The sequence below is a fragment of the Galendromus occidentalis genome, unplaced genomic scaffold (assembly GCF_000255335.2).
Source record: "Galendromus occidentalis unplaced genomic scaffold, Mocc_1.1 scf7180000077497, whole genome shotgun sequence".
Classification (NCBI taxonomy): Eukaryota; Metazoa; Arthropoda; class Arachnida; order Mesostigmata; family Phytoseiidae; genus Galendromus; species Galendromus occidentalis.
Window position 1 is genome coordinate 1,933,438 of NW_003805485.1, and position 25,219 is coordinate 1,958,656.

General features: G+C 51.4%; 2 protein-coding genes across 2 annotated transcripts; one reads left to right on the forward strand and one right to left on the reverse strand.

The window, feature by feature from the left end:
* Positions 1 to 7,138: 7,138 nt before the first annotated feature.
* On the reverse strand, positions 7,139 to 9,008 carry mRpL9 (mitochondrial ribosomal protein L9). The gene is made up of 7 exons (XM_003746580.1): positions 8,929 to 9,008; positions 8,664 to 8,765; positions 8,376 to 8,493; positions 8,061 to 8,267; positions 7,754 to 7,881; positions 7,503 to 7,595; positions 7,139 to 7,333 (listed from the first exon to the last, which is right to left on the reverse strand). The coding sequence occupies exons 2-7, from the start codon at positions 8,763 to 8,765 to the stop codon at positions 7,139 to 7,141; spliced, it is 843 nt and encodes a 280-aa protein (XP_003746628.1). The 5' UTR covers positions 8,929 to 9,008.
* A 708-nt stretch (positions 9,009 to 9,716) lies between these two features.
* Positions 9,717 to 24,576, forward strand: LOC100906025 (protein tyrosine phosphatase type IVA 2). The gene is made up of 6 exons (XM_003746581.2): positions 9,717 to 9,986; positions 18,664 to 19,198; positions 21,942 to 22,502; positions 22,683 to 22,873; positions 23,081 to 23,167; positions 23,282 to 24,576. Exons 3-6 carry the CDS (start codon positions 22,430 to 22,432, stop codon positions 23,615 to 23,617), a joined length of 687 nt encoding a protein of 228 aa, XP_003746629.1. The 5' UTR covers positions 9,717 to 9,986; positions 18,664 to 19,198; positions 21,942 to 22,429; the 3' UTR covers positions 23,618 to 24,576.
* The last annotated feature ends 643 nt before the right edge of the window (positions 24,577 to 25,219 follow it).

Below are 25,219 nucleotides of genomic sequence, written 5' to 3' on the forward strand. Positions count from 1 at the left end.
AAAAACGGAACACTAAAGACTTCCTTCATAGCCCCGATCGTCAAGTGCTGAAGCCACATCGGATGAGAGCAGATTGTGCCCTCCATGGAAATTCCATGAACGGAAGGCGCGAAACAAGGTAACACTATATGTGAATCAGTCGGACTTCGATGATAGTATGAATTACATTGGAGGTTGAGCATGCTCATCTACATCCAACCGATTACTACGACGGGCTTCCAGCCCTTCGGAGCATTCCTGAACGCTCCGAAATGCATTTCTGAATGGTCTGGATCTTCGGCTTGAGGTGGTTTGGGGCATTTCACGCGCTGTGCGCTGCTCTGCTTCGGAACTGAGCTTAACTCTGAAAGTCTAGCCAGACACTCGACCGGCTCCGCGTGACTCGGAGAGCAAATTGCTCTTCAGATAAAGCCCTAGGTACTTCTCCGAAAATAAAGCCTCGAGCCAGAACTCATCATACCTTCACTGAAACTCGTCCGGACAGATATCTGTCTCGCCCGGCATATAATTGTAGCTCCGCATCTGCTGCATACTCAGGCGGGCGAGATGCCGGCGTTCGCCCGGAACGCCATTCACTTGTATATGTAATGGGAAAGCAGTCTGCTCGATGAAAAAAAAATTGGTACACGTGACGGCAAGAAATTTAGGAGAACAATCAGTCCGAAGTATGATCACAAGAATGGGGAGTTTCCTTCAGTCCAGCGGAAGCGTCGTACTTGCGACTGTTCGGTGACAGCAAGGAATACTTCGCACCCGAGATGATGCGAAAAAAACATGAAACGGCCTATTGGAGCGCAGTGGGGGGAAGGGAAGAAAAGTGAGCTCGCTCCGAGAATTATGTTCCTCTGGTGCAGATGATTTCGAAATTAAGTCTGAATTCAAGGAAAAAGTCGAAGATCTTGAGAAATCTCGGAGGTGTGAATTTGTCCGCGGTGTCGAAGAGGAGAAATAAAACTGATGCGAACGTCGACCTCTGACGGATCGCGTTCTTAGATCAATAGAAGCGTATCCACTCACTCCACCCGGTCCGACCGATCGGCGCTTAGATGCTGCCCGACCGACTGACAGACGAGCAGACGAAGAGACCGGGTGATTGACTGGCCGACTGGATTGCCGACGTCGATTGAGCCATCGGATTCGATCCGTTCCGAGACATTGGCCGACCAGACGACGGCAACTTTGAAGTTGTCAATTGCTCGAGAGTTTGTAGCGCCGATCCTAGGCGGGAAATATTTGATCATCCCTACGCTCTCAATTCATCTTTGACTGCAGATATTTGAAGTTGATCCGTGAAACCCTGGCTGGGTGTGGGGGTCGATCGAGCCCCTCTCGCTTCAAGGTTTTTCTTGTTCCTCATCATCAGCAAGGTGCACTAGGCTTCCTATTAGTTCATGAAATGCCCCCGAGAGGAGAAATTGAATCGCCGAAGCGCTGCCGGACACCAAGGCTGGGTCCTTCGCGTTAGCGTCAGCTCAGAGAAAACACCCCTGTTGTACTTCGATATATCTCGGGATATCTGTCAGAATGTCTCCAAGACAGAAAACCCACTTTCTGTTAGAGCTAGTCCGACGTGAACGATCTTTACGGAAACTAGGAGCGGGATTTCTAACTCAAATATCACTGCTTACGATTAATTCGACAGGCGAAAAGAATGAGGAAACAGCAGTTCGAAACGGAGAGCGGGGAATAATGACCAAAACCTGAGCTCTTTAGGAAGTCGAACGATTACCTTCCCAGCTTCGTGCTTCCGGGCAGAGAAGTCTCGACACCAAGCGTATCCCACCGAAGCGGAATCGCCGGAAGAACGGGCTCAGGCGCAAAAAAGGGGAAAATAGCTTCTGCTTTGAGCGTAGACGCATCTTCGGCTTCTCGAGAATTCAACATCTGAGCCCAAGACCAGTCATAGAGGAATCATGAGAATAATAATCATAGAGAACCTGCCTGTGACCGGGTTGGGATCAGAATTCCCACTTTGTTTGGGAGTTTGCAGAATAAACCTCCCAAAAGATGGTCAAAATGTCCTCTCCGCATCCCCAGCTGACTTGAGAGGGGTAAAAGACGAAAGAACTCGACACTCCCATTGCATCATGCCCGGCCGAGAAGCGAGGGTGAACGGACATACTGATGATCCGCGATCGGGACGGAACCTTTGTTTGGCGAGCTGTCTAAGAAAATCATTAACAATGAATATCCCCAACACAGAGAGGACCACGCGGGAGAGAATCGCATCCACCAAAAGTCGCCCTTGACGCCGATGAACTCTGACGAAGACATCTCTTCGAGAAAGAGACGAATTCTTCTGGCCCTCGAACAACCCGAGTTTCGATAGCTTAAAATTCTTTGTTCATTGCCTCACTCATTGCCAAGCTTGTTGCTGCTGCTGCTGTTGCCGGTAGCAATGATATCTACGAAGGCATTCCGGCAAGTCGAACGGGATTGGGAGTGTTCGCAGATCGAAGTGGCCGCAGTGCCCCTCAGTGCCTTTAATTCGGAGTTTTTCCCTCTCGTAGCAGCAGTCGGTGTGAATCAGAGTGATTATTCTCATTGAACCGATTCATTCAGAACCTCTAAATGATTGAGAAGTACGCTTTTCGAAATCTAGCTAAAAAAGGACTCGCACCATCTGACTATCCCGGAGATGAGCTTGGGCGCTGAAGAAGCTCGTCGCCCCTCAAAGTCCGAATGGCTGAATTCAGGCCGTTGAATGAGCTCAGCCGGCGATTTCATCCGTCGGAGGATTTCGCTCTCGAGTTGCTCAGGGGCAGAATCCTTCATCTCCTGAACGTATCTCAAGCACCCAATTCTCCTCATTCACACATACCCACTCCGATAAATCCCTCGGAATCAGGGGGAAATTCCGGAAGGGTGAGGGAGGGCGAAATCTAAATCAACAGAGACCGAAATTCGAACTGATTTGCTGAAATGCGCGGTCAGGTTGATCGGCCGATAGCTGTGGGTGAAAGCTAGCGAGATGGAAACAGATGGAGGTGGTCTGACTGACCTCGGAGTTTCGCCTGGCAAGGCTTCCGATTCTCCGTACCGATTTGCTCCTGATGAGCTCGTATCAATCTTGCTAGCCAGCTAGCCAGCTAGCGGAACGGACAGATGCCGGAGTTCACACGCTAGACTCGCCACGGCCCGAGCGGGTGGAACCCACGAATCAAGAGGTAGAGCCGAGAAAACCCATACGGCACAGAAAAAGAGGAATCTATGCCGATAACTCGACTAACTTTCGATCGAGAGCATCGTTTGCGGTCGAGCGAGAGTATTCTCTTCATAATTTCCTCTCGAAAAACTCACCGCGCCCTTCCTTCTCCTTGCAGATCGAATTCCAGGAATACGGAGGTAGCAGACCTCAGGGTTCTCAAGTTTCACGAAATCACCCGGCGACGCACAGGGAGACACGTGGGTGGGAAGATTCTGATTCTCCAAGCCGTGAACTAGACACAGCTATCGTCTTCCGCTCGAAAGAGAAAATGTTACAACGTCACCCGACTTCTCGCCTGACCTTTTCACAAGAGCTCGCCTCGACTCGGACTTCTGAAAATAGCGTCCTCCCTCCCGATATTGGGTTATCAGTTTATTAGACGAATCTTCAACGAAACAAACTCGAGCCTCAATCTGCAGGTGTTCGAGCCGGGACTTTGCCCTGAAAACAGTCTCTCTGCCGTTCCTTCGCCCGAGTAGAATCCCCGGATGATTCTGATTTTTTCGTGCAATTGAGCGGTGCATCCGCTGAATTCAAGATAGTGCACTCCAGATTCTGGGTCCATCCTGCCTCCCTAACCTTTGCTCTCGAGTGATTCGGAAATATGCTGTATAGTTCGAGATCGAAATCATCCTGGGAACGGAGACCGACAACGATGATCCGCGTTCCCATGAAGACCATTAGGCTCGAGTTAATAACAGTATATATGGCCCGCGAGCTCCGCGTGCCGCCTCTCGATGCCCCTGTTTTCCGCTCTTGCCCCTAGAAAAAAAGGCATCTCAGCAGTTAGCCGGGACTCAGGCTGACCGCTCCCTCGTCTCGCACGAGAGAAAGATCGCGATGGGCACGGTGGAGGTTCCTCGCACTCTCCGAATCCCTAGGCTGGGAGGGACAATACAGACGAGATCCTCTCGCGAATAAGTTTAGGTGTTCCGCCGAGCTTGGAACAGGAAGGACCCTCCTATAAAGGGCCTCCCGAAGGCCGACGGACGCGCCGAGTTTTACGCGAAACCTTGACAGGAGGATGCGCGATGCTCCCGAAGAGCCAAACCATGAATGAATGCCTTCAATCCTTACCCTGTCGACTGACAATTAGCTCATTGCTCGCCTGCGGTTCATGAATGGATGGATTCGAGCACGCGATCTCGGGATGAGGGAGAAACTCGCTAAAAAATGAGGGAAAAGAACATTCGCCCGAGCGCTCCGTCGTGACCGGACGCATCATAATAATGGATTAACTCCGTTTCATTGATTTTTCACTCGCTGTTTCCACCGCGCCGCTCTCGCTGTTCCTCGTTCGTTGCCTCGTTCGAGTTGGATTTTCAACATTGAGTCTCGAGCTTTTTGTAGCGCTAGGAGCAGTGACTGTCGATATTGTTGATGCCACTGTCAGCGAGGCAGACAGATAGTCATTAGGTTGAGCAGGAATGTGCGTGCGAGCTCCCACAATGGCAGAAGCCTTCATCTTTCAACAAATGTGCTCGAGAAAACCAATTTCGATCATCTGTAAAAGTCCCGTGTCTCCTTGGGAGTTGCTCATTTCTCAGAGAGCGAAGCAAGCTCTGAAACCGATGTTCAATTAGAGCTCCCGAAGCTTTCCAGCCTCAAAGTGATCGGAAGCAGCGGGATTAGCGACCGCTCGAAATGGAAACAGCTTGCGTATATTTGAGATCTGTAGTCACGTCGGCGTCGCCGATATAGAATCACAGAGCGCCTTCAGTTGAACGGCCGATTCTAGAGGGTTCGGGAGGAGCGGATCGAATGCATTCTCGAAATTACCATGGCATCAATCTCGCTATTGATGATGTTGGAAACCCTACCGGACGATGAGCCCTCAATCGAACGTTTATCTCCGGAAATAACGGAGCTTCGAGCACCCTCGCTCAGCGAAGAGAATTATTGAGTATCCGAATGTGAGATATGACGTCTCATCACTTGAGCTGACAACGAGATCGATTCCGGGAACCTTTCCATCCTTTTATCTGCAAAAATGATGATGACACTTGCCCAAGGAATTATTGCTCGTTCTCGGCCCCGCCGATGGGTCCTCGACTCCCTCGATCGGTAATCGGTCCGATTACGCTCACGAGAGACAGCTAGTGAAGAGGAAAACAGAACGAATTGCGAATAGACCTGTGAATATCCTACAAAAATCGTCCAAGATATGAATTGAGGCTGAGCCTGGATGAGCCTTCCGTTTCATTGAAAAGCTGAGCTTTGACCCATCAGGAAAATATTTTTCGCGTGATGACTCTGCTTTCGGAAAGGTGTTCGTAGGCTTGAGAATTCAGCGCGGCCGCGCTGAAACGGTGAATGTCCACGGTATCTTCAGGTTTCCAGGTGATCCTCCATAAGAGGCTTTTGAGGGGCAAAAAAATTCGGGGAAAATGCCGTATATGATTCCCAGCATCAGATATTCGAATACGTTGTGGTCGATGGAACGTCATGATGGAGACCGATGATTCGAGCAACCTCGGCTGAGGGTGTCCTCTGGAGGCGCGCTGGCTCTGGAACACTAGGTTTCGATTCTTCGACCCACTCGTTTTCTTCTTAATAAATGGAATGTCACCCGTTTTCTTGCTTACCGTGAGCGATCTTAAGCTTCTTGGTGAATAATTCAAGGTTTTCGCGGAGTCTGATTTGTGGAGGCGAAATTGCCGCAACGACAGCTTCTAAGTCACGTAGCACTGAGAGTAAACTTCTGATCAGGACCACGGAATTGAATCGCCAGCAAAGCTGTTCATCTCCGGCTTATTGAAAAAGCTGCACAGACTCCACAGTCTGCGGTGCGCGAATGATGCCCGCTCTCGTCCGTGGAATTTTTGCAGCGTCAACTTTGGCATGGGTCGCGCTGTCAGACCCAATGTTCTTCATGAATGGATTTGAGCTGAAAAAGGTACGGTGAAGCTTCCGCGCATTCAAAGCCTCCTTGTCGACATTGTTTGATGATTATCGCAAGAGAAACTCTTACTGCTCGCCGCATGATGAGATCCGAGACGCTCAAATCCCATCCTCCCTCAAGATAATCTTAGAGAGACATTTTTCATTTTTTCTGAATGATCCCTGCAGTTAGCCAGAGGCCAGGTGTGGAAGGTAGACTCTTACACGAGCTCGGTATTCGGACTCGGTGCCAAATGTGCATTCATAAAATTCCGGGACGAGTATCAGCACTTCACTATGTACATGCTCTCCAACAATAGTTCGTGAGTAGCCGCGGCCAGCCGAAGTTCCAAGAGAAGATTCCGTCACTCTGAATTGGACGTCTGTGCGAACAGACACACTATGTAGCTATGTATGTGTGCACGTAGCTCTAGAACTTCATTCGATGTAAGATTCCATATTCCTGTCCACGGTGCATCCAGGGACGAAAGCTCGAGGATTGAGATGGCCGTGAAGGATGACGGCTCACTTGCGGCACGTCTTTTCCTCGAGAATCACGACTCCGAACTGTTCGAGGCGGCTGTCATAAGCTCCGACTACGAGAATTATACCTTGCTCTGGATGAAGGAAGACGAAGTGGGTGCGTTGCTCGCTGGGTTGGATGCCGATCACAGATACCTAAGCTTAGCAGTATGAGTTATTGTTGGACGTCGTGGTGTGTGTCTCAATGAATAGCCCCGTACGCTCACGTGCGCGCTCCCCTATGCTTTCCAGAATCATACATGATCCTGTTGACCGGGGACAGTCAGGCGCCTTTCGCTACGACGATTAAGCACGATCTGAAGAGACTAAAATTAGCGAAATCCGACTTCCTCAAGGTGGACAATCAATTTTGCGGGAACTCGACGCAAACATTCTGGTGAACTTGATCGGGAAATTATTCATGACATTCTTAGCTCGATTCCCTTCGGACGTCAAGAGCACATTAGGGGAAAAATTATTTATTTTTCAATAAAGAAGAATAACTAGCTCCGGAGGTGCTCCGAGTATCTAGAAAATGGCTCGTACGTTCAAATCGGCAATGGAGCGCAATCCCTCACTTCGGATAGCTTCGATTCGCTTCTGGAAGATTGCCATCACCTCGTCGTGCATTTGGTTGATCTCAGCGGCCTGGGACTCGAAGAGAGCCGTCGGCGTGTCGATGTACCACGGTTGCTCCACCTCTTGCAACTGAGTCGCGGGACTCTGCGGAAAACGGAAGATTTCAGGATATCTGAGCACACCCAATAATCGGAAGGAATGGTTTCCCGCTTGTGCGTATCCCTGGCCTTATTGACCTCTCGATGAGTCGCGAAGAAAGTCGAGGACCACGGAAATCGACCGACTTGGAATGATTGAACGAGGGGCTACTCACAAGAAGTTCCTCGGCAGGCCTAAATCTGAGTCTGCACCGAGCCTCGTCCTTGCCATTGATCTTAATAGTTATGATGATATCTTTGCCGAAGACCTAGTCAATGAAAATTTCCGTGAGTCACCGCTGAGGGCATTCAGGGCATTTGTCGAAGCAGATGAGCATTCCCGAGAGGTCTCATTAACAATAAGATACAGATCAGCATGCGATCATCGAGATGCTGACTCGCTTCAGAGGAAGTCTCGATCACTAACCCCATCGTTATGGTTGATCGGCTTATCCGGGAGAACTATGGCTTCTTCAGGCACCACCAATCCTTGAGATCGTAAGTGGCTGCGTACATGCCATACCTCCAGAGTCCACGGATTTTTCTCGCTCATGACTGTAGGGAAAAATAATCCGCTAGAATCCAGCATCATCAGCATTCCACATATTCTTCGCGCTCCTCGACAGGTGCTTGACGAGAAGGATTCTCCTTCAATGTGAGGAGACCCGAATACTGGAAGGGGCAGGTCCCAGGATTCTGATCGTGGAAGCACACAAACAGGTCATAACACTTACTGAGAGCATAGACTCGACTCCTCAGATAGCGGATCGTCCCCGGCGATGTTTTCGATGTAAAGCGCACGACTTCGATCCCCCGCTCCTGGAGCGTCTCAGCCCATTTCAGGGCTTCGGGCGAGGCATACGAAGCTCTCCCGGGCACAATGAGCTCGAATCGACCAAAGTTCCGCGGCACTTCGATCACATCTCCGACTGCGCCGTAACCTGCAAACAAATTCCTTGAGCACGGCGAATTCGGCGAAACCTAGCACGAGTCCTATGTGTGCGTCGTCCCCGCGCCCGGAACCACCCGATCGATCTTCCTCAACTTACCCTCGACTAGTTCTTTCAACACAACCTTGATCGTTTTTGGTTTTTCTTCCTCGGTCAGTGGAACAAGTTCGTAGGTTCGCATTCTCTTCGTTTGGAGATTCTTGTGGGCTTCCCCTACCTGTAATCGTGGGAGGCTCTCGGTTACGGGAACTGGTTCGACTTTAGGCCAATAATAGCATGAGGAGAGAATCAGGATCGACGAGCTCTGAACCCCGAATCGAGCTGGTCGATGATCCACGATCCTACCGCTGATTTCCCACTACACTACTGCTCACGATCCGCACTAACCTGCGGTTGTCGCAAGGGGTGACTCCGTTTCAAGACGATCAACGTTCTGACGTGGTAACAGTTTGGGCTGGCTACCCGTCTGAGGACGGAGGCCGCGAACATCTGTGAATAAAATTTGATGATGTACCACAGCGGGTGTCTCAAGCCCGCCTCTCGGAAGGTTCGGGGTCTAGAGCTGGGTTGGTGACCGCGGACCTCGCCGGTGAGCTTGGGGATGCAGGGAGGACTCACATTGCATTCGAAACATAGAGGCATCCCGACTTACCTTGGCACCCCTAATGCAACCGGACCGAATCCACAGTCTCGTGCGCGAATCAGTGAGCTATGTTGTGATCGGCACTATTTGTCGGAAGGCAAAAACAGGGAACGCGGAACGGGGTACGAATATCATGCGAGATCGGCCGCGAGCCGCGAGAGGAGCACCACGCGGAGAACGACCTGCGTCGGCGGCACTCCCTAAATAATCTCGGCAGCATGTTTAAATGCCCAGGTCTCGACAACGACTCCTCTGACGAGGTGACCTAGAGTTGAGAGGCGGGGTCGAGATCAGGAGTACGGGAACGGTCGGACGAATATATCCTCAATCCCATATTAAGAAAATCTGACGACGCCGGAAAAGGCTGAGAGATCCGTTACTGGAGCGGACGGATTTCTTCCATTGCGAAATACGGAGAACAATCGGAACTCCCGCGCGATCGCGAACGATTCGCGCACGACAAGGCTCCAGTCCACTTTTCGAATTTCAAGCTCGCGCCGAAGAATCAGTTGTGTCAATCTGTTGATGAAGTTCCCGGACAGAGCCTTGCACCGGTCCGTCTCGACCCCGTGTCCCGATGTCCCGAAACTTCCCGCGATGACGAGTTTCCGCAAGCGGTATTTCCCCGGTTACTCCCGAGACCTTTCCGGTGAACCCATTCATTTGTTTGTAAACAGCGACCCCTGGCGGCTGAACGGAGAGCCAGCCATCTTGAAGATGGAACCTGCCCCTCTTTGAAGCAGAGAGATTTCGGGCGAGTGAGTTTGGTTGGTGGCTGTGCTAGCAGCAGCAGCAGCAGAACGTCCATAGTCACAGCTCGTTGTTCGTTACGCCGTCGGAGAGGTGTGCATTCGTTCTAAGTGAATAGTCCGATCGTTTGCTTGATCCGTCGATTGATTGAAGCTAACTGCAGCCAGCGTTCAGGCCGCCGAGTAATTCTCCTGTTCGCGAGTTCGCCTGTTCGCCTATCTGCCGCTTGCGAAAAAGACTTGTTCCTTAGTTTTGGGAAGACCTGGATCGCCGCACCTGGATACCAATATTCAATGTGCCACTGTAATTCTCTTAAGGTAAGTTACCGGAGCATTTTGAGTTCGACCGGAGTTCCAGGGATTCTGTCCTTGCGAGACTCGACCACATTCGAACGTTCGGAGCTGTGTGCGATTTGCTTACTCGAGAAGGCTCGGTTCGGCTCGGCGGAGGAGCGCTCGCAGAAGTACAGTCGACAGATTCTTTCCTACAAAGATCTTCGAGTTGATTCTCCGATTATAACTTTTTTCCTGGATTCCCAACGCCGCATTCGAATCCGGCTCCGGCCGGGCTTGGCCAATTGGTTCGTCTGAGTCGTTGGCTGCGGAAGTGGCTTTTTGGAGCATTGCTAGTCTGTTGGACAGAACGTTAATTTGTGGTCGGCTTCGCCAGAAGGAAATACATTTACTGTCTGTATTCTCATTACGAGGAGCGCACTGACCGCTGTGCGGCTGCTTGTTGTCGTGGATGACATTGTGGTGGTGGTGGTGGTGATCGCTGTCGTCGTCGCTGCTGTTGACTTCAATTCTGCTGACTTCAAGCCTGGGTGCCCTTGCTTTCTCAAGGCTTTCACCCGTGTGTTTTTCTCTTTTTCGGTAATTTGTGAGATTATTCGCATGCGTCGCAGGCCAGTGCTTCAATCGATAGAAGCTTCGCGCTTTCGAATGATGGCGATTGTTTTTCGGAAGTCAATCTTCGCTCTCGGGACCGTCGAAATTCGGAGAAAAGCGAGAGTTACTCCGTTGGTGAGCGAGGTCGGCATCGGTCGGGAATGATGCAACGCGGTCACATATGTGACGAGTGGAAGGCGAGCGAACGGCTTCCGTATCATCGCTCTATGGCCATAGGCAAAGCGACGCTCGTCATGAATCGAATAATGTCTCGTGGAAAGCCGTCGAAAATAAAAATTTCTGAAACCTGCTCAGGATTGCAGCTCCGAATCGTCGAACAGCTGATACCCAGGAGCTATCAGCTGATTCGCGAAACGATCGCACGGCCATTAAAGCTCCCCGATATCGAACGATCGATTCTAGAAGAGTGTTATCTTAAGCTCAAGAGAACGATTTGCGATTAGTGATATCGGGTGATTCGGCTCTCGGAAGCTTCAAACGATTATAATTTATGATGATAGATTTTTTTTTATCTGAAGGAGACCTCTCGGAGAGCTGAGTCAGCTGAGGAGAGCACGGGCGATCCGATCGGTGCAGAGAATGAACAGCTATCAGGATCTGCCGAGAGTTCTCTGACGTCCTATAATGTGTTTCTCTCATTGAGGGGCTTAGAATAAATAGGAAGAAAATCGGTTGCGCGCTAATAATCAATTCATCTTCGATGCGGAGATGTTGAGTGGGGAACTCTTCCCCGGAAATGTCTTGATGGACCTCTGGAACATGACGACGGCGTCTACACCGCCGATGTTCCATCTGTCGCCTCGTTCCTTCCGCGTTGGTTTCCTATTGATTTCACTGCTGGCTACCATCCCGGATTGGATACGGCTCCGCTGTCAATCCATTGACTCGGTACTCATCCTCTGCACACGGGCGTCACAGAAGATTCGCTCTCCTCATTAGTATACAGAGAGTCGTGCCTCTCCAGTCCCGAGCAGCCGATCCTTATACATTTCAGTCTCGTGGAGACGATGCTCCCCCGATTAAGCTCGACGTCAGTCTCTTGGACCCTGACGAGAGTATTTTTCCAGAGATCGGCATTCTGGTTCTAGATTCTGCTGGAGCCATGGAAGCAACAGTCTAGGAGCGCAGATAAGATGCTGGATGTTGCACCTCTTTCGCTACTGTGATCCCTTAGCTCTCCGTGAATCTGGCCTCTCGGCCGTGGAATCACGCTTACCTTTCGGATGAATTTCGCCGAAATGGTGATGGTGATCCAGCAATAGATGAGGGGGAATACTGCATTCGAGTCCATGCAGGCTCAGTTCTTCGGGAAATCGGCTCCTGGAGCGCAGCCGAAAACGACGTCGCCGCGTCGTCGTAGTGTTCGCGAGCAGGTGATCGAGTAACCAGGGAGACATTTCAACGAACGTCGATGAATTCTCGACTTATTCGGGCGAGGTCGACTTCTTTCGTTTTTTTTTATTCGACCAGAGCTAGAGCTACTTGATATGCGCATTTTCCGAGCATCTTAGGCTCTTCCTTGGACGCTCCCTCGTATCGAATCCAGTGAGATTGTCTCACTTCGCGTCGCATCATTCTTCGACACTCTTCCCTTCGAAGATTCGATGCAGATGCGGATCACTCGCTGTTGAGGATATGAGTTCGTGATTTTCTCCGAGTCGATGCCGGATGTCGGCTCCTCTCGGGAACGATGGCTGCCTCCCGGTCGCCTTTCAGATGGAACTTTCATTGAAACACCATCATGATCATCGTCGAATTCCGACTTCCCTGAGTCCTCGAAATTCAATTCGACCTTCCGGGTTCCCGGCCGTCTCCAGGCCTTGTTCAGCCTTCACCTTCTCCGATTCTGGATGGCGCTAGATCCCGTCTTGGTCTTCGCTAACGGCACACGGCGTTCAGAATGGCTTGTCGATTGATCGTTCGACCGATGTTTACAGCTTGCAGTTGATCCATATCAATCAGTCTGATCGCTCTTGGTGGAAATCGACAAAATATTCCGAGAGATCCAGAGATCGGTGTACCGATGCGTTTCTCTGAATGCTTGGTTTTTCGGAAGTTTTCGCTTCAAGATAATTCCTAGGGGTCAATCGATAAGCGTCCGCGCCGTCTTGAGGCTCCTAAGGATCCGCGTGAAACCGGAATTCAAATTCTCTTACAAAAGACCAGTTAGCTAAGGGCGGGCAAAGGTCAGACAGGAGCTGAGACTGGCGGGCAATAATTTTTCCTTATCGGACAAACAGGAAGTCCGAGGACGGATTCAGATATATTCAGTCAGGGCGAGTCACCTGGAAGTCCCAACATGATCATCACCCTGACGCGAAACATGGCGATCTAACAGCTGGCTGTATGCCGATACGGCGATATTCGGAGGCGGATAAGGCCGAGAATGTTTTCGAGAATGGTATCCGGCCAGAAAACGAGACGTACGCAGGGAAGCGTCTGTCTAGCTCTTTCCAACCGCACCCGAATCAATTGGTATTTCGTAAGAGTTTCGTAAGTCCGTCTCGGCGATCTGGACGCCTAGCACGGGAATGGATCAGAGGAGAACGACTATAACGACAGGCGCGTGCGATTGAAGGAAACCTTTACCAGAAGACCGCGTGCTCGCGACCGATTCGATCAATCCTCCGGATCGGCTCCATAACCTGATCGGAATCTCATACGTAAGCATTGACCAGATGAAGAACGAGAACAAGACTCCTGCCCCGATCCGAGGGGACACGCAAGCGATAGACACACGATGGTATAAGGATTCGGAGGCGAAAGGATTCCTTTCATCCTCTGAAGACCCTATCTCTCCGGAGAGTATCTGGAGGGCAAAATGGGAGCTGATTCTCCAGAGGGTATTTCAAAATCACAAAGATTCCGGAAGGTTCCCGAGGACGACTCCGAGGAACAGAGGAGGAGAATTCAATATTCGGAAACATGTCTCGATCCCCGCGGGTCTCTGGCATTACCAGTTTCACGTCGGTGACGAATTCTTCGGAAATCTATTAGCAAGTCCGGCGGTATTATTACCGATTCCGAATGCGCGTCCAGACCTATTGTTAATCCGCTTAAATCGCCGCTGCATTTCCATCGGATCTCTGATTCCACGGGGACGGGCGCTCGCTCTGAAAGCAGTCCCTGAGCTCTCACCTTGTATAGTCTGCTTCCGAGCGTTTCTTGATTACGCGGAGTGAGACTCCTCGCTCGAGGCAGTCGGCATTATCCAACGCTGGACGCTCGCCGGGCACCTACGCTTGCTTCACCTCAAGAAAACTGACTCATCATGTTTACTGTTTTTCGAGAACTTTCGTGAACCTGTTCGCTATCGGGGCTTGCGTCGCCGTTGCTCTATACTCGCGTTTGTACTTGGAACGTCTCCATCAGCTCGTTGGTGACATTTCTTGATATTCGAAGGTTGCTAAACGGCTGTCAGAGAAGCATTCATTCTCGATCTAGACGTTTCATGACGGCGAGAGCGGCAGGAGCGACTTATTAAGAGTTGAAGTGAAGTCGACAGACAACGACGAGAGCGGCCGCGCTGCCGACCTTCGCTTGCCGATGTCGATCTGCGGGGCGTTGCTTCTCCGCTTCGCGTCTCCGCTCACTGAGTGAGTATGTCGGTCTCTTACTCGAACGATTCTGAAGCCGAGATGACCGGCAGTCATTCGCACGGATGTCTCGATTAGGCAAGCGTCCTCCCGGAAGCCTTTAGGACTTTAGGACCATCCACCCGCATTTCAATGAAGTGAGAATCACGGAGTGGAACTCATGAAACGGAGGCTCGAGTCGAGTCCACGGGAGCCGTGAAAGAAACCCCGGGATGTAGACAATGTGGCACGAAAGCTGGGCATCCCTTAACTTTTTTCCCTGTGTCTGTCGCGACAATCGAATCATGTCTTCAGTCGACTCGGCTTCAGTACAAATTATTTGTCTAACTCGAGTTTTCCCCGAGCATAGAGATCCGTCTCGGATGCTGAGTGATATCCGTGATGTATCGTCTGCGAATGAGCTTGCTGGCGCTGCATCGGGACGCTCGGCTTATTTTGTTCTCGGCACTCGATCTGAAGTCCCTGCTTGTCGGCCTGTCGCTCAAGCCGCAGGATGAAACCGAGTGCTCGACGGACCTCTCGAGTGTACGTCGGACCTTGTATTCAGATCCAAACCTAAGTAAACTTGAAAGTCGATTCGTCGAATACGAAGCATTCTCGGAAGGGACAAGTCGAAAAACGTCGTCTTCTGCGGATTGTGATCTAGAAAACGTCTGTTAGAACTCGACTCTATGGCGCTTTGCGCTCGTGATACCTGGACGTCGAGCAAAGACAAGAGGGAAGAACAGATGATGGAGACGTCAAAAGGAAAACTGAACCTGTGAAACTGTCAATCTCGACGGGTAAAAGTGGCACGAACATTAATCAAGGCGGATAAGATTGTCTTGGATAACTTTATTCCTGACGTTGAGCGTAGCGCTCTTCTCCAGCGTGCGACTCGACGCTCAATTCTTAGCTCATTTATTTCATGTTCGATGCATTCTATGTCGGAAGGACAGAGCGCCGGGGTTTCTCTGTAACCTCACCTTGTTCAGTTTCACCTCAGTGACCGGAAATACGACTTCGTCCAATAAGACCGGCTCCCTTAGCGTTCGACACTGGTGATGATTCATGCCCGGCGTAGCCTATGTCGAACCACATCTTCAAATCGTCCTTCAACTCTGCAATGAATTCTAGCGCCGCGTCGCTCTGCTATGTACTGCCGTAATGACAGAGCCAGATTCGACCGACGCGACGGCCAGAACGCCAACCAGAGGAACGAGCAACCTTCTCTGTCCTGTGTGCCCTCATGACATCTTTACAGTCGGCTGCACATTCCGAATCGTCGTCGAAATAAGAACCTACCTGTAGAAGCTGGAGGACTTGTTTTGCTACATTCTACACGTGTTCCCGTCTTCGACGAGAACATTGTTGAGCTGCAGCCCTTATTCCACAGCCCACAGACTTTGACTAGGGGCATAATACAGTGCCAATAGTCAGACATGGAACTCTGACCCACGGTTCTCGGCAGGACGAGAACTGCGAAACGTGATATCGACGTTGCGATTTACCGGTCGCCAGCATCGATACTGAGGGAATGAGCACCAAACTTCTCTTGGGCTCGAATTCTCCGCCAAATGTTCACTCGAATCGTATTGCGACTCGCAATGTCCCTCCTAGCGATCGCCCCTTCGGGGACTCCAGCAGCTGATGAGAGGCTCCATCCTTGTCGAGAACAGCGAAGAATTGCTGCATGGGAATTGGGAAAACAGAAATCTGATGAAATTCTGTATCCGTCCCGCTTTCCGGGCTTCCAGGCATCCCCACGTTTTTTTTTCGGCCCGCAATCGCACAATCAAACAAGTAGGGGTGTCCTAGCGATTAAAAGCGGATGTCAGACGAGCCCGTGGATGGTATCACGCTTCCTCTCGTCTGAACTCGTCCGGATTCCACGTCTCCTCAAATCGAGCCACGAGTTAACGATCGAACATGAGGACAGTTCCGATGCCCCGTCACGCGATAGCGGCCTTTGAAACGGCACGCCACCATAACTTCTCGACGAGGAACTTCATCAGCCAACGCCGACAGATCGGACCATGGCTCCAGCTTGACGAGAGATCTGGTCATGAAAGGAAGGGTCTCGAGAACGCTCGAAAACAAGAGAGTCCGGTCGGGGAAATTCGGCTCAGTCGCTCTTCGGTCCTAAGGAGCGAATGGCTCAAACGTGTTCCGTAAGTCTACAAGGAGGCTATGTTTAGCCCTGGGAGGAGTCATCCTACACCAACGAGGGGCTTTCTAGAACCTTCAGCTCGGACTCTCAACCAGAATAGCAGTTGCGCGATGCCTGCATTCGTATTCCCCGCAGACTTGGATCGCTAATCAGCTCGGAAGCCAAATGTCCTACGAGCGAGTCGGTCCGCGACGCGGGCGAGCGGCGGGATGCCCAATCCGTCGGATGGGCTCAAACCAACGACGAACGGGCGAGGATCCGAGAAGTCAGCTCACACAAGGAGCAATGGAAACACCGTATAGTTCGTAAGCTCACCGCGAACCCCTAGGCGCTTCTCTCCGATGAAGTCCTTGGACAATTCTGCATCCGTGCCGGAAGATCCTCGGAGTCGAGCGGTCGGTCAGACCAGTCAGCTTCGAGCGCTGGAAAATCCCGTTTTCGTCTCCGTATCCCTCTGTTTCCCCCTCCTCGAGCGGAGCTGTCGCGGGGCATCGATTGTTACCGCCATGTCTTGGCGAACCCGCGGAGGAGGTCATCAGTCAACACATTCCTCCGACTGAACGAGAGCGCGGAGCATCTGATGCAGAGTCCGACGAGGGACCGTGGAGCAAGCCATTGGGAAGCCTCGGAGTGTTCACACTGTCGCCAATATAATGTCGCAGCGACTGCCAGTGCCACGAGTTGATCGGGTAGCTGTCCCGACTTGAAGCCGTTCGGCTAGCATTCCATCGTCGAGATAGCTCTCGTGTCGAACAGAGACGTCATCTCACGTGTTGTCACACGCTCCATGACGTAAATCCATCGTAAAACGCCGAACCCATGAGCGCTTAGATAAGTATACGACATTGTCTTCGTGGGCTGATCCGCCTATTGCTTGACCGGCTATCGCGAAAGACATTGACACTGCTCCCGTTTCTCGACGCGAGTCCAAGGACTCTCTTCTTTCATCCGAGGGGCATGATAGCTGTAGCAGCAGTCAGTGCTACCGACAATTTTTATGAGACAACTTGATTCAGACGTTTTTTCTGCGGGAAGAAACGGATTGGAGTTTTTTCCCCCAGACGGCTTCCACGGAGCTATTCTGCTCTGTGTCACTCGTCGAGCTGCTCGGCGCCTGATGCCAAGTGTGTCTGTTCAGTGACCTTTAAACGGGCAGACGGGTTGTTAAGAGCATCGAAACTCGGGTTTGGCGAAGGTTAATCGGGTTTCATTTCGATTGAAACCCAACTCCGGCCTTGGTCCAGTCATAGGAATCAGGAGTCCGGGGCTTCGCGAACTTGAGCCGGGAAAAAAGCGTGGTCGTCCGGCCCATTGAGTTATAACGTAACTCGTGTTCAGTCGAGAGTCGAGAGAGACATTGAGCCGAGCGTGGAGACAGTGCGCCCCGCGCATGGAGATCCCGTGGCGATTCCGCTCACATTGGTGTCGCCTCCAGCGAAAGGCGTGGGTCTTCTCGCTGTTGATCGCCGAGTTCGATGCAGCCGAGGGTCCGCCCGGACAGCGGCCTATGCCAAACACGAGGTCATGCCGTCGTCGGTGTACGATGAGTTCGAGTTCGCAGAGGCTAATGAAGACTGTTTATCAGTCTCAATGAGTATGCGGGGGGCCGGGCTGAGGCCCGAACGCTGAATGAGTGGATCAGCGGCCATCAGAAGAGCTACGAGAGTGTTGATCCAAGTTATTTTCAACCGCGGCTATTAATACCCTTACGAGAGGGTATTTTCGGAATGCCCGAGAATGAGTGGCTCAGGAATAGATCGGTCTCTGAGCCTTTGAGCGCGCTGAGCGAAATGTTAAATTCATAATTTCGACTCTTATGAAACGTCAAATCGACGCCGCAGATATTTGCGATTGCGAGTATGTGGGGAAACCCCCTGAGCGAAGCCTTCATGTCACTCAATTGAGGCGAACGGCAAGTCTTCGACACCGCGACATCGTGCCGATAACGAGAATTTTACTCTTGTTCTCAAAATGTAGATCAGCCGGACGATTCCTCTACAAAAGCTCTAATAATCGATGTCGTGCGAGATGACGTCATCCCAGGGAGCGCTTGACTCGAAGGTCGCTGCTCTGGAGCAGACTGCAGACAGAGATGCCTCGTAATGCGTTTCCCATCTATACCTGTTGCAATAAGATCGCGCTGGGTCGTTCTGCTGAGAGGTCTCGAGAAGTGGTGGGAACGAGACGGCTCCCGACCGGAACGTGCGAGACTCCGATAGCTAGTATTTCAGGAGAAATTTCCACGGAACATTCAGAAACTCTGTTAAGAGCTCAGCGCTTCCCAAATCTCGTTCTTTCTCCGATTCCCACGATTCTAACATGATTCTCCTCCACTTTACAGAGCTCCGGAAGTGCGGTTTCCGTCGCGAGCTCGCCGAGTTCGAGAGCGGTCGAGGTGCGTCCAAGCCGAGTCGGAGCATTCGGAGCGCCTCTATTGAGCGCAGGTCGCCATTGCATGGACAGACTGGCCTTCTCTGGAGTATATTCCACCTATTGCCAGGCGCAACACGCAGCGCCGTAGGGTGGACGCCTCCTAGCTAGGAACCTCAATTAAATGAAATAATTAGCCAGGCGGAACGAACAGAAGTCAGTTGACACCGAGAGGTCGGAGCGTCATCTGCGAGTAAGCACTTCACTTCGATCGGAGAACGATAGAAGATAAGGAAAAAGGAAAAAGGAAGGGGAAAGAAGACGCGGAACAACTACGAGGCATCTGGGATACCCTGGACTTGCAGTACGTCGAGAGTAACGGAGACTACAGAATCCGGACGCCAGATCGAGGATCACGAGAGGAGCTTAACCGAGAGAGATTCTGCATATCGGCTCGAATTTCGTTTCGTGCTCAACTTTGGAAGTTCATCCTGACTTTTTAGGGGGTGAGTATGAAAGATAGGCAGTTGCGATCTTCATAATGTATTGAGCTAGCGTCACCGACTGATTTATCGGGTCGCGTGCTTAAACGCTCTCCCTGCTCCATCCACTCAAGCTCGTTATCGAGATGCGCCGTCGCATTGGTCTCCTCAGAAGCGACGTTTGTCTCTATATCGCGGACTCGAGTAACCCAATCGTCTCAATTGAGGAAATTGTCTCAACGAAGATACTGTTCGGAAGGGGACACTAAATCGCTCCATCGCACTCGAAAAACAACGCAGATCGAGCGATTAGCTTTCTGACGGTTCGGGGCGATGTTGCGTCTATGGATCATGGTTCTGAGGAGCCTTGGAGGCCCTCCGTCCTCAGTCGCAACTCCCTCATGTTCGGCGTGGGATCTCATGAGTTGTTATGAATATGAATAGATTTAGCGATAGACCGATACGGTTGAATGGCAGAGGTCCCGAACTTCTCAGCTGGTCGTTCACAAATGCTCAGGATCTGCTGACGAGTGGGACAGGGAGCTCACAACGCTTGTGACCCACTTCAAAGTTTCAATTGACTGTATGACGAGTGGTAGTACCGGCGTTTATCGTTAGAGATTGCTCGCTCCTCTTGGTTAGTCGAGAGACCACAGACCGAGAGTTGTCGGAATCATTCACCCGGAGAGACTTTTTCACCTGGAGGATACCGCTGCTGATTGTACGCCGAGGTCCATGGGGGGTGGACCGATAGCTCCTCTCGGACAGAATCCATGAAGCAAAGTTATGGAAAGAAAAATGGCTCATTGGCTCACTCAGTCGTACGAGCGGCGTTGGGGCAGAGAGAGATGCGCAGGGCTCATAGGTTGAATTTTCTCGAGTTTCTTGCATTCTCGAGACGGCCAAGCATCTTGATGATCGGATGCAACGCTTGATACTAGCGCGAACAGTGAAGAAGCAAGAGGATAAGATAAGCTGGCGAAGGTTTTCCGCTGCGGGATTCTTTTCCTTCGAGGCGCTGTTATCGATTCGGCGCCGTCTATTTGTGGATGCAGTGACTGTTTGAGAAAAGGCGACACTTTCGAGAGGCCTGCGAGGATCCATTCTCAGTTAGCCGGCCGGCCGGTCGGTCGCATCGTGGGTCGACTCGTCGGTCGCTATCGTCGCGGTAGAATCCGCGGTGTTCGCTCTGGTCGTGTCGTCGTGTGGAAGCCGCTTCTGTCACCGAGACGACTGCGGGAGACACGCTTCCGCCTGCTTTGCGTCATCCGAATATGATCAAGACGATATCGACGTGGTTCGACCAGCTACAGCGACCGAATACTTTCCACCGCGAATAGGGGGACGACCTCAGCGGAGTCGAGCGTCTGGATCGGCTCCTTTCCGAGTTCAGAGAAGAAATAAGGCCAGACACCGATAGAGGTTTCGCTAGAACGTACCCTCGATGTAATCCTTAGCAAGAGGGAACGCTCAAGCAACTCTTCCCCGAAAACGACTCATCCGACCGCTTGAACGCGTCTGGATCGTTCGCCGATCCGCCAGCACGGAAGCAAAGGATACCCGGCTATGATCGAAAGTGTCGTCATCCGCATTCGAATAAGGGTTAGCGAATTCGATAGTTCGCGGTCCTTTGGTTTTTTTTTCTCTGATAATTAATTGACCGAGCAGGAGAACTATTCCACAGAGGCTGGTCCATTCTTCTCTTCGACCCGCTGCTCATGCCTATCGTACTCCAGGCTTTCCATTTCCCCGAGTCGACGCCGAAGACGCGGCGCTCCCTTTGAGTCCGTTCCCAACAAAAGTAGCAACTAAGCCGGTCCGAAGGACCGCTCGGAATACCCAGTCTCTATGTCGCACTGTGAGCGAGTTCCGTTTCTGCCTGAGAATCAGGGAGAGGGGAGGGGGTCAATGCCATCCAAGTTGATTGACCTCGAAGCCCTCGAGGTCGGCGCGAGGAGCTCGAATGCGCCCGCCGATCAAGGGTGGAATTGTCGGCGCTGACTGGTGGGCTCCCCGAGCACGCTCTCGGGGAAGGTCGCCGCGGAATTAATTACTTGACTGCTTCGTGGAGACAAGGATACGCCTGGGAGTTGCGACTTGCGACCTTGGCTCCGTGAAGTCTTGCGGGTAGGGAGATCGCAACATCTGCTGAGGAAATGGCCCGGAGGGTCTAGATTATCTCGGATTAGCCGAGTGCCGCGATTTCTTTGCCCTGGTATCTGAGAATGTCTTTCCCTCCAGCTTAGGGATAAGGGTTCCACAGTATCGCCAAGCACACGATGGCACTCCCGTCCTTTCGAGTGGACCGACCACCTCGTCGAGATACCCGTTGTCAGGGATATTGAACCCTAGTCATTGCTTGAAGCGGAGCGAATCCGTCGCCTGGCTAAAGCGTCAAACGTGGGAAATCTCCGAGGCGTCCTTGGGGTGTGTTGCCTTCCCGATGGAGCTCGGGACTGAGAGGCTGATCGTCAGAGCTTGATGACAGCTCTGCAGTATTAGATGAGGGTCAGTCTGACCAGCTGGTTCGGGTCACGAAATCCGCTGCTGACGCTGAAGGCCGAGAGAGCCGTTTCACACTGGATTCGAAACACATCAAAACGCCATCAAGTCAGAATTGCTTACTGATGAAAATCGAAAGGAATCGAGTCGGAGAATCGGATACCTAACTCCTTCCAAAATCTCCATGATAAATAACCGGAAGCCCTTATTGTTCTGGACGGGTTTGCATAATTAGAGCTTGGAGTTATTTTTGTCTTATTTGCAGGTTACTCGGCATTCGCGGAGTTGGCCGATCCACCGTCTGATCGAGCGAACAATCAAACGATTACCGAATCATAACATCCTCGATTCAATCATCCGACGTCCTCACCGATCAGCTCGCCGAGCTCTTTCGACTCACTTAGCCGATTCCACGGAACATCGGGAATCCTCTTCAAGCGGAGAGCACGGAACAACGTTTTCAAAGAAAACACTCGTAAAAGACATTGTCTACCACTGTGACCGGATCCAAGTACAAATTAATCGTCAGCGGACGACCGGAACTGACTGCCTCCTCCGAAGCCTTTACTGTACTACTCTTGGAGTGAGCTCCGTCCCGTGTCGACCTCTTGACCAGTCTGCCAGTTTGGTCTGTGAATTAGTTTCTTGAGGGGATTATCCTCCACTAGTCCAGTGTGAAGACACACATCTGCACATGTTGTGAACGTAGTGGGCTTTCGGGGAATTCATAGCACAGTGGCTCCACGCTCGTCCATGACGGCTTCGGCCCCGGTCAGCACGGCGCAACACCGCTCTCTTTCAACTCCCGCCGTCCACGAAGGACCAGGTAACTTATCTGTATGGTCTAATTCCTCTCAAAGAGTTAAATCTCTCGCTTGTCACCTCGTCCGTGCCGAACATATTCACGTGATCGATGGTCGTGAAGAGTCTGTCTCTCGTGTCGACTCCGAGGAGAAGGCCCGGAAACGGAAATCCAGTCTATAATCAGGTGCTGTCTCGTTCACAGTGAAGAGTGTCACGGTGTCGCCAAACTCAGCAGGCTCAATGAGGCAGAAAACGAGCTTATCTCTCGGCGGTGTGGGAGTCGGGGTCGTCGGAGGTCTTCAGCGACCTGGACCCTCAGAAATTTTCTACAAAGGATATCGTTTTCTCATCACAGACAGACCCACCGACGCCACCCTGCCGTCCTATGTCGAGGTGAGCCTCAGCTTCGATACGCAACGCCGCTAATTCCCCGACACTTGAATGCTCAGGGGCGGTCTTAATCCAGTCCAAAGCCCGAGATTGGGTCAAACGACGTTTTCGCAGAGATTGTCTAGGCAACTAATTGATATCACGGGTTCCTAAGACTGATGAGTGGAATTCGAAAATCAATTCCTAATGATCCTCCCTAATGTTTTTCAGGAGCTCAAGAAACGACAGGTGACCGACGTGGTTCGCGTTTGCGAGCCCACGTACCAGACGGAGCTCCTCGAGAAAGAGGACATCAAGGTAAAGATGCTCGCCTCGTTTCCCAAGAGGATCGCACTACGAATATTCAAGGATGCGAATACTCGCCATCCGAGCTGACCGAATTCCCCGCTAAAGTTACTGTTTTACTACCAGGTGCACGACATGCAGTTCGAAGATGGCTCGCCTCCTCCTCCAAAGATCGTTGAGGACTGGCTGCAGTTGATCCGAAATCGTTTCAAGGAAAAGCCTGAAGCCTGCATAGCGGTACACTGCGTCGCAGGACTAGGACGGGCACCCGTTCTCGTCGCCTTAGCCCTTGTCGAGCTCGGTATGAAGTACGAGGACGCCGTTGATTTCATCCGTGCTCGGCGACGAGGAGCAATCAACGCTAAACAGCTGAGCTACCTCGAGAAGTACCGACCGAAGAATCGCCTCAAGCAACGAGGCAACTCTGCCGGCAACGGGCAGCAGGTGTGCTGTGTTCAGTAGCGGGTCACACGAGATCCATAGAGGAAAAGAAACGAAACAAAGAGGACAGAAAATGACGACTATGATTAAAGAATTCCACTTCAACTTATGTTCATCGAATTTGTGGACGTCGGAGATCCACGCTGGCATCTCGTGCCAATTCCTACGAGTGCTGAAGCCTGACGACGTCGCCGATTGAGCAGCAGCCGCGGCAGGAGCGACTGCATCATGGATCAGCAGATTCCCACACAAATCATTCAACTGCAACAACAGCATGGACTGAACAGCGAAAGGGGAACGCTGGTTCCGCTTCCACGTATATCAGTAGCCTTCCCGAGGTTGCTGACATTGTTGAACTGGTTATGCTATTTCGGATTTTTCCATTTCGTCACCCGGAATTTCCCCATCATCGTATCACCTCAAGCTCTCTCTGAACATTTTTGATCATCTTCTTCGTCCGTTCGCGTAATCCGGCAACCCGAGCGCTCACGCGGAACCCGTGGACGGCGATATCGATCGGGAACCTCCCTCATCTTCATATACCTTCGGGATCGTAGTCGGCACACCTTGTCGGCAGGAGTCATTTAAAAATGCTGGGGGTTCCAATCCGCGGAAGGAGTCGCACGGTGTGAGAACGATGTCACTGAGATTTTCGCCTGAAACCGCGACTCGTGGGAGCGTCGAACGCTCTGAGTCGATGGTTCCCGAGCTTTGGTTTTTGTGTAGAATTAAGTACTCTCTATATACTGTCGCAGGTCGGAAACCGGACCGTGGAAGTCTTGGTTGTTTGCAAGAGATTAAATTTGTTGTTTTATTCCTGTGTTGAGTGACCCGCTAAATCTCCCGTCGTGTTCCATCTCCATGATGCGTCATCCGGGACAGTGCGCTCGAATCGGGAGCCGAAGGATTTGAGTTCGGTGCATCATCATGAGACATGACCATATGATTCAATGTCAATAATAATGTTCATGTTCTTTTCCTCTGATTTCCTGCTCATTTTTTCTCTGACCATGATGTTCCTCCCTGTTTCTTTTCCATCTTCCCTTCGGGTAAGACGCCGGAACTCTCGCAACTTGTTTCCCCGTAACATTCTCCCAGGTCGTAGGCGACGGTCGGAATTCCGTCCCGCTGCCTCGTCAGCTTCGCGGATCGAAGAAGCACCAGACTCAAATCATTGAGCTCGCAGATGCTCACGGGTCGATCTCCCGAGTGCTACAGCGAGAGTCGATGAAGGAAAGGCTTCCAAATCAAATAGAAAGAGAGAGAGCGATTTCCACACCGTGTTCTTATCCTGAGTTTTTGATTCTCAACCATATCCACCCCTCCTTCTTGGTTCTTCCGAACGCCGTGAGGGATGTCAGGCTCGGAGGTGAAGCCTTGATGACCTCGCTCGGTTCAGCAATTATTCCCGGTTCCCCTAGAGCTTTTCGCCGAGCGGAAACGAAAGTAAATTATGCAAATTGCAGTCGTATCAGATTGCAATGACGGAGATGAGGACGCTGCCACTTGAACTACAAAGTCTGGCTGTCTGAGGAAAAACAACTCGGATTTGAGCTCCCTCTGACCTCCCAGATATATGGAGAGCTGCTGTCCTGCAGGATAGCCCGTGGAATCTCTACACTC